Source organism: Phragmites australis, chromosome 20 (assembly GCF_958298935.1).
Source record: "Phragmites australis chromosome 20, lpPhrAust1.1, whole genome shotgun sequence".
NCBI classification, from domain to species: Eukaryota; Viridiplantae; Streptophyta; class Magnoliopsida; order Poales; family Poaceae; genus Phragmites; species Phragmites australis.
In genome coordinates this window covers 16,200,027-16,210,057 of record NC_084940.1, presented here as the reverse complement: position 1 = coordinate 16,210,057, position 10,031 = coordinate 16,200,027, and the positions used below count along the sequence as shown (strand labels likewise).

The following is a 10,031-nucleotide window of genomic DNA, read 5'->3' as shown; positions in this document are numbered from 1 at the left end:
GACGGTTGTCCTATATGGTGTATATTTCTGATAGTAAATGTTGTTGTACTCTTGCAATCTTTTGAAACTAACAGTGCAGCCAAATGTTGAATTATATAAAACAATAAGAATTATAATCTTGTAATGGTCGCACTCTTAGTTTCTTCTCTTAAAGTAGTGTTGGGTTCGTGGGACAGGATGAGACAGAGCGGATCTATTCTATTTTTAAGCTGTTTGGATGGAGAGCAACGGGATGAAGTGTTTCAGAATCAGAAAATATTCTTCAAAAATTTGGGAAGAAACCATTCTAGAAAAATAGTAAAACCCAACCGTCTCACTTCGAACATGACACTGATAGTAAGCTTGAAATATTAAAATAGACTCGTTTCATCCCACCTACCAAACAAATATCTATATATAAATAAAATTATCACATCTCAAATATGTGAATAGAATCATTCCATCATATCTTACTCTCCAACTAAACACTACCTTAATAAATTTTAGCTCTAAGCTTAATCTCGCCTTGACCAAAGCTTGAGCTCAGCTTGGCTTGAGAAAGCTCCATATGTATAAGTACGTATAAAATCTTCAAAACCTCGACTAAAACTACCGTGGCTTGAAAAAACTGAGTAATATCTTCTATAAAAGCTCCGTCAAAGTTCGAGCAAATTCTATCAGGAAACATGCGGGGAAAAAATTAAGGACCTGTTTCGTTCCTACGATGTCTGCTGGATTTTGGTAACTTTATTTACCAGTTCACCAAGAACCCTTTCAAATGCTTCAACCACCCCTGCAAGAAACTCACCTCCACTGAAAAGGACATGTGCTTTACCAATCCAGGTGTTATTCTCAATCTGAACTCAGTGTGTTGAAAGGTAATCCTGACACGGTCGTTCAAAGGCTTCAAAAATCCTGATTAGGATCCCGTGATGCATTTCCAAGTTGGTGTTAGGTCAAGACTTTCCATCGGTCCTCAGATTACAATTTCTACCTGATAAGTGATACTTGTTCTTACACGTAGAAATTAAATACTTTCCACTGAATAGACTAATAGAATGGTTCGTTTAGACCCACCAACCCCCCCCCCCCCCCCCCCCCAAAAAAAAGAAAAAATGGAACCAACATAACACCATCGCAAAGACAGAGTAGGGAGAAAATATTGTAGAAGAATGACTATTTGGAAACACCTGAGGAAGACAAACAAGTTCAGGCTATGGATTGAAGGTTTAATATTCTTATCACCTTCTTGATTAATCCTTTTGTACAAGTTTACTTGTGTATCCAAAGATATATTTCGACAAATACTCGAATCACCACTCTCTTACATGAATCTGCCGCATTCATGGATTCTTGGGTCTTGTACTACTGTTTTGTCGGAACGGGAATGGTGTCAATCCGGCATTTGACTGAACATTTCTCCTGACAACATTCAGTAGGTATCTGATTTACATTGCAAAACATGTGAAAGATACTTAGACCATTTACTGTCAGACAACTGCAGTATCTGCTCAATTGGCTCCAGTACGGGTGAACTTGTACCTACTCTAGATTCAACATTTTGTGCTGACGGGGTTACATACAATGCACCAACAGCAAATAGGTCAGGCTGCTGGACATCACTGCAGATACTCAAAGTCTTCAGTTATCCCCACCTGAAATTGAAGAACAAAAATCACATCCTCACGAAAAATGTCTTATACAGGAAATGAGGATAATGTTCAGTAGCAGTAACTATTGGGAAAGGGCACGTGCATTACTCGGGAAAAAAAAAAAGAAGTGATCCTAAATTTTGCTTGTCTAGGTCAACTACAGTGCTGAACCATTGCATTAACACCAACAAACAATTTATACTTTTTAATAGAATGTTTCCGCGGATACATAATACTAAAAGGGTAACAAGTGCTTCTGAAATCTGAATAGTATGTGATTAGGTTGGGCCTTTGCTACATATCCTTCCGATTTGAAACTTTTATACAGGATGAAATCCTAAGCTATCACGACAATGCTCAAGATACGCATATGTAGGGTGTATGAGCTCTCTACAGGACATGAGAGTTTGCAACTAATCAATTTTTAGAAGGATGAAAATCTTTTAACAGGGTATATGAGTTCTATATAGGACAACTATAAGTTGCACGTTTGGGATGTTTTGTACCAACAATATGCTTTATATGACAGAGGAAGAGCCGAAGAGAAGACAAATAGGGTCAGAACACAGTAACAGGTGGACATTGTTTAGGATCATCATTATCAGAGTCCAACAGCTAGCATATGGCATACACCAGCCTTTTATTTAAATCTGCCTTGCGTCATCAGCATGACTGCAAACTATTTTTACCCTACAATATTAATGTAACAAGTTTCGACCAATATATATGCCTGTTAAGAAGAGATGAGATTCATTCAGAAAAAAGAAAAGATGCCTTCTTTGGGTGGGGGTGCGTGCTTTATGCATTCGTAAGTGTGCCTCAGTGAGAAAGACCATGACCATGCTGCATGAGGTCACAGATTTTTTTCTCAGCATCCACAATTCTAGGCATGTGTCATGTGCGTGCATGGTGGCGGGTGTGCTTGCACGCCTACCTTGTAATGTAAAAAAAAAAAACTCATTCATCCAAGCTTCAAGATGCTTATGAACCATTAGCTTCAAAGACATGCATTAAGCATCAGTGCATCTAAAAGTCAACATAAAGAGTGAGATCTCTCTTATTTCCGTATCCCCCCCCCCCCCCTTTTACAAATAAGATGGATTGGCAGAGACCACCCCTCCTCATTTACAATCAGCATCTAACTATCTGCAACACTAAGCTCATATGGTGAATCAGATATTGCAGAGGCACCAGTTTGTAGCAACACTCATGTGTAAATTGCATCACACAATGACAATAATTTTGTGATTTGGAAGTCAGGGAAGATACCACAAAATAAAAAGCAACAACAGAATAGGACAGAACGCACCTCCTTGTACATGTGTTCAAGTTGCTCTTTTGCTTGTGGGAATGTAGTTGAACACCATTGTTGCAAAGTAAAGATATTGTCTGAAGTATCACTCAAAATGTCATTATCCCTAGTATGACAGTAAGCATAAGAATTTTGAGGGACATTCACTAGCAGAGGAATAGGTACCTGTCCATCTGTTAGCTGCTGAATGAGCAACACCAATAGCATCCTCTGCAAGTATTATCATACAGTAGTAGTTGAAATGGGGAAGATTTGCATACCACGACAGATGTTGTGTGAAAGAAATAATTCAGATTAATATGTCAAATATTAGTAACAGATCTACCAAAAGCTTGCATGCAAAAGAGTGATGTCAGATTCCATACTCATTGCGTCTAGTGCAGCAGGATCACTATCAGCATAAGCAGCCAATTCTTCCTGAAATTAGTATATGTTGTTGAGCTGCAGATGGCAGTAAGAAAACCAACGAGGAAAATAACGAATGTAATGGCACCTTGAGCTTCTTGTGGTGCAGCTCTACAGCCTTTAGCTCCCCCAATGCCACTTCTCTCTCTTCCTATAGCAATGCATCTGAGATGGGTCAACATGCTGGTTGTATAGCTACCCTAAATGTAAGTACAATAACTTACAGAGTCCTCCCTGCCTCTTTTCAAGTTGTCTCTATGTTCAACAAGCTCCACATAACGCTTTTTAGAGTTTGAAAGATCAGATTCCAGCTTGTTGTAAGTATTCTTCAGCTGCAAACAAATCAAAAGATTAGCTCGACCTTGAACATCTAACGGATAAAAGAGAGGAACTGAATAAAATGCATTACAAGGTGAACTGAGAAATAAAATGCATCTTATCCTGATTCTTTAATCATTTTACCTGCATCTACAGAAAATGTTATATGTTCATATTAAAGCAGATAGGCAGTGACAATTGTAGCTTTCTTCTTGCTTAGCTATCAGAAAGTATAATTTATGACACATTAGTACCTGAATCATACTATATGCTAGAAGACTTCAGATATTTTAATCATGCATACAAGTTAGTGATCATACAAAGTAATTGATGTTTCACAGTACTGTACGACAGATTAAAAAAACTGAATCAATCATCTGGTCTTGCTTACATTCCACACATGTTACCCATTGTCCTTAAAAAATCATATGATAACGGTATTAGTTCTTCGTATCAAAATTTATTGCTCATCTTGTTATCAAAATAGCACCACATATACAAGGTTAAGGTTCAGTCACATGAGTATCCATAGCAGGAAGAGTTGAGGGGAAACAACAATACCTGGTTTCCAGCACAGCTGGGAAGACTCCAAAAGTAAACCTGCAAGGGCACTATTTTAGTCTGGGAGTACAAAAGGCAGGTGGATGAGAATGTCAATCAAACAAACAAATGAGCCCTTTATTTGCGATGCAGATGCAAAGGTGTGGTTGTATGCAACTTGTGCACAAGTTGTTGAACAATACAGGAACCCTTTCTTCAATCGCAGGTAAATTAATATGAAGGAAAACTCAATATGCAAATGGTAACTTAAATGTGGTGGCAGTCGAGATATTCTTGATCCATGCTATAAAAAAAATGATTTTTCTGATAAACTTACAGAAGTCCCTATTTTGTCTTTCAAGACAAGATCATCATCCACCAGACTTTGCACAACATCCTTCACGGACTGACTGATCACTCCCTTCTTGGGACCCAACTTCTCAAGCTCTTTAAGCTGAAAATGAACAAAAAGGAATAGATTTACGGCAGAGAAAATCATATTCTACGTGAAGAAACCTAGCGTAACAGAAGTTACAATATCAAAATCCTGTATATATATATATATATATATATATATATATACACGTGCCTAGACGCACTGTAATTCACTGTTGCGCCACCTCGCAGTTACGATTCAAAAAACAGTATAGTTGCGACTCATAAGATAGTTCAGTTACTACATACATATATGGTCATAACTGGGTATCTTATCTAGTCGTAATTATACATTTTTTGTCATATGATCGCAACTGGGTCACCTCTACGCACACCCCCAGTTACGATCCAAAACGCAGTATAGTTGCTATTGTAACTGACTTTTTTATCATGTGATCGTAACTCAACTATCTGTGCTGTCGTAGCTAACTATTTTCTTAGTCGTAACTATGATCGCAACTGGATCACCTCTATGCACACCTCAGTTACGATCCAAAAAGCAGTATAGCTGCTATCGTAACTAACTTTTTTGTTACGTGATCGTAACTCAACTATCTGTGCTGTCGTAACTGACTATTTTCTTAGTCGTAACTAGGGGTGACGCAGCAGTAAACTACAATGTTTCTCGTAATTATACACTTCTTATCATGTGATCGTAACTCACCTATATGTGCCGTCGTAACTGGCTAGTTTTTTAATCGTTACTGGGGTGGTGCAAAGGTAGCTGCAGCAACTGAGGGTGGCGCAACGTAGTTCACTGTTGTTTCTAGCCGCAGAATAGACTCGTCGTGTATATATACAGTATATATATATATACAGTATATATATATACTGTATGTATATTCTGTAGGTATGCTCACTGTAGTTCATGTCTGGATACACCCCACAAGTTGTAACTCACAGTGTTTCGGGTTGTAAATGGGGGATGTGCGCAGAGCGAATAACAAGTTGTAACTCATAGTGTTAGCTTCTCGTGTTGAATTATGCATTTCTGGACGTGAAGTTGTAACTGATCTACCTAACAAGTTGTAACTCACGGTGTTTCGGGTTGTAATTGGGGGATGTGCGCAGTGCGAATAACAAGTTGTAACTCACAGTGTTAGCTACCCGTGTTGCAATTATGTATTTCTGGACGTGAAGTTGTAACTGATCTACCTAACAAGTTGTAATTTACAGTGTTTCGGGTTGTAACTAGGGACGTGCGTAGTGCGAATAGCAACTGTGCATAGGCGCCGAATAGCCTCACCGTATATACGCACTGTACAGTTGCTATTCTGCGCCTATGCACAGTTGCTATTCGCACTGCGTACATCTCCAGTTACAACCCGAAACACTGTGAGTTACAACTTGTTAAGTACACCAGTTACAACTTCACGTCCAGAAATACATAATTGCAATACGAGAAGCTAACACTGTGAGTTACAACTTGTTATTCGCACTGCGTACATTCTCCAGTTACAACCCGAAACACTATGAGTTACAACTTGTTAGTAAGACCAATTACAACTTCACGTCCAGAAATGCATAATTGCAATACGAGAAACTAACACTGTGAGTTACAACTTGTTATTCGCACTGCGCACATCCCCTAGTTATAACCCGAAACACTGTGAGTTACAACTTGTTAGGTAGATCAGTTACAACTTCACGCCCATAAATGCATAATTGCAACACGGGGAGCTAACACTGTGAGTTACAACTTGTTATTCGCACTGCGCACATCCCCCAGTTACAACCCGAAACACTGTGAATTACAACCCGAAACACTGTGAGTTACAACCCGAAACACTGTGAGTTACAACTTATGAGGTGTGCGCAGACTTAAACTACAGTAAGTATATATATATATATATATTCATTTTCAAGCAATAAATTGGACATGAACATTTCAACTTCAACTTTCAACGTCGTCAAAATAGTAAGTCAACTGAAAAATTATTACAGTAATATATATAGTAGCGTCCAAAAGAGTAGATATTTTATTACAAAGTGGAACAGATACTGATTTTTTCCAGGAAATCCATAAGGAAGCATGGTCACAGCAACTTAACAAATTAACAACAGAGTAATAAATTGGTAGTGCACTGCCATAATTTGATCAAAAATTTGCATGTTAATTGGTTTTCTTTAACCATGCACACTATATGGTATAACAAACAAAAATGAAGAAACGGAGAAAAGCAACTATTGGCACATTTGCAACTGCATACGCATACAGACTTCCACATTAGCACCAAAAAAAGTCCATGAGTTTATTGAAGCTGAACCAAACAAAAAAAAAAGCCTAATCCATGCAAACAGTCAATTTCAATCCGGTAATGCTGAGGTGAATATAACAAATACTCGATAAAAGGATTTACCAGATAGAAGTCTTGGCTCTCATAAAATATTTGAAGCATTTGCTCTCGTTTCTCCTCCAGGGAAAGACCCCTCTTCTTCGACTGAGCACCATAAGGAAAATGATCAGATATGCATTGTCCACTATCCTTTTCTTCCATACAAAGGTGATTATTAACTCGAGAGTATGTCACACGCATTGTCCATACAAAGGTGCATTGTCCACTATCCTGTAGATTAGGGAAAAAAAACCTTCCTAGAACTATCTCTCACACACGTGCAGCAAATGACGATGCTGCACATCTTCATGTCATACCTAAGTAACAAACTAATGGAAAAGCTAACTACTTGTATGGAACTTTCACGTTACATCAACCAGGCATTTCCAGTGGGTACAGGACAAAAAGACCAACACAAATCATTGAGACAACCCCCCGCTCCCCCTCCAAATAGATGGCCTAACTTGTACTTGCAAACATCTAAACGAATCATTTTATCTATCCTGTCCATATGGGCTCCCCTAATTGCCTAATTATTTTCTCCAATACCGACATTTCTGCAAACCTATATGAATCAAAGCTGATCAGGATGTAACACCAGGCACCACAAATCCTACCTATTTTTGTATCCCATCACTCACATATTGCCAGCTTCTCAGTGGAAGGTACAGCGACCCAAACTAACACAGGTGATTCAGTGCAATACCGTACCAAGAAGCCGAAATCCAAGTGAAAGAACAGTGGATAAGAATCCAAATGCGCAACGACCAGGTGGATATGGCCTACTCGTGTCCCCTCAAGATGATCCATTCCAGCCCCAAGAAGAGAGGGAAAAAAAAAAAGAAACCCTACAACGACCCCGCAGCAGGCGGAACCAATCAGGGGCCGCGGATGGAACGAATCGCCCCAACCGGATCGGCCTGCGAGGTCACTCTCAGCGAGGAGCGTGAGGGCGGAGGAGCGGCGGCGGAAGGCTTACCATCCCGACTGGTCTGGCGGCGGCGAGGCGGCCCTGAGACGGAGGTGGCGATGCCTTTTGGCGCCCAAACGGAGGCGGCTTCGGTCAGGTTGGGCGACGGGACGGCAGGGGACGGGGTTCTGCATTCCCGGTGGCGATTGGGCCGTGCTCCAATGGAGATAAAAAAGAAAAGAAATGGGCCACACAAGGCCATTCTTACTCTGCCTCCTGGGGTTTAAGCCTGTTTGTTTCAGTTTTATTCTAAAATTGGAAACAAAATAATTTTATTTTGTACTGTACCATGAAAAGTTCACGTCTTTATGAAAATACGACCGGATGTTAACCTATTTACAACTTTGTTAATTATCGTTAGTCATTTCCCCGGTATTCTTTCCTTCACAAATTGCAATTGTAAAACACCAAAGATACCCCCTTTGCAATTGTTTGTTCGAATTGCATGTATTATAATTCTAATCATACCTTGACTCACAATGTACTCACCCTTGCCTTTGGACCATGCCCTCTTTGCTGCAACTTTTGGAGAGGACGTCATTAGGTCTTAAAACACTTAGAACGTGGGCTATTAAAGTGTCAAATCCACTAAGCAACTCATAAAAGTTTCTTTTATGCTTCTTCGTGATTAATATGTATGAACTTATCATATTATGCCCCTAATTGTAATACATTGATATGAGCGATGCTTAAGTGTTGTTTTCACATTTTGATACATTTATAGTTTATGTTGCATCGACAAATGAGGTAAGGAACACCTCCCGATGGTGGTTAATATCAGGGGCTCAATTGGTGCGAGGCAGGGGCCTAATGTGTTTCGTACGGTGATGATACGGAAAGTGAATATGTTAGCAATAACGTATAAATATTCACCATACGATGGTAGATATGGTCGTCTACTCATGTGACGTTTACATGAGGTGTCTTATAAGGCGACAATACGGGACGTGAACACGTTAGTAACAACGTATGAAACGGTGCTTGTGCAACTCACACTGTTTGCACCTCTTATTCTTTCTCGCGTGAAGGGTGATGTTTGATAATCATTGAATATATACAACTGCATGTGATCTTGATGTTTGTTATGGAGAGATGCACTCGAGAAAGAAACGGTAGACAGGAATCGAGAATGCATTCATTTTTCCCTATTGCTCATGTGCATGCATATTTGCATATACACGGTATTACGGGTCTAAGCAAATGTTATATAGCGAATGCTTTTAGGCTATGTCAGAATTTGACTTTTCCCTCTCCGTCTTATCGTTGAAACAGATGAGAACCCACCAAAACTTAGGTGACCTTCCCGAGGGTTCCAATGAGAACAACCCCCTGCCGCCTCCACTGCCGAGTAGGGCGGATGTTTTGATGCAGATCGAACAAAACCGTCAAGCCCAGACAACACTCCTCGAGGCTCTCGTGCACAACACGACACCTCATGAAGGAGGTGGGGTCGGGTGCCGAGATGACTTCTCGGATTTTCTACAGACTCAGCCTCCTACCTTCAGGCGTACTGAGGACCCCCTAGACGTTGATCATTGGCTTCGCACCATCGAGCATAAACTCATGCTCCTTCGGTGCGAGGACCACAAGAAGGCACTCTTCACCGCCCATCAGCTCCAAGGCGCGGTGGGTGTGTGGTGGTCCAACTTCTTGGCCATGCACCCCGCCAATCACCGAGTGTCTTGGCAGAGTTCCGCCAGGCATTCCGTGACTTTCATATTCCTAAGGGCCTTATAGAGATTAAGAGGCAAGAGTTTACGAATCTCAAGAAAGGAGGCAGATCAGTGATAGTGTATGTGCATGTGTTCAACCACCTTGCACAGGGTGAGTTCAACACCGATGAGCGGAGGCAATACCGCTTTGTCAATTGCCTCAACTCTAAGATGTAGGATCGGTTGTCAGCACATAAATTCACCGACTTCAACAAACTTGTGAGCATCTCTCTCACGATGGAGTTCAAGCTAAAGAGCCACCATGTGGAGAAGAAGCGTAAAAGGGTTCCATCGCCTTCCAAGGGTGGGAGCTCTCAATGCGCCCGTATGGAGAGTCAACCTACACCATCTCGCGTCTCGACCTCAACTGCT

At 40.5% G+C, this 10,031-nt stretch overlaps 1 protein-coding gene across 1 annotated transcript; it reads right to left on the bottom strand.

The window, feature by feature from the left end:
• Positions 1-1,200: 1,200 nt before the first annotated feature.
• Positions 1,201-8,100, bottom strand: LOC133902545 (meiotic nuclear division protein 1 homolog). Its single transcript, XM_062344159.1, has 10 exons — positions 7,957-8,100; positions 7,002-7,082; positions 4,544-4,660; positions 4,228-4,266; positions 3,573-3,680; positions 3,437-3,499; positions 3,309-3,360; positions 3,109-3,153; positions 2,941-3,020; positions 1,201-1,634 (listed from the first exon to the last, which is right to left on the bottom strand). Exons 1-10 carry the CDS (start codon positions 7,957-7,959, stop codon positions 1,599-1,601), a joined length of 624 nt encoding a protein of 207 aa, XP_062200143.1. The 5' UTR covers positions 7,960-8,100; the 3' UTR covers positions 1,201-1,598.
• Between the last annotated feature and the right edge of the window lie 1,931 nt (positions 8,101-10,031).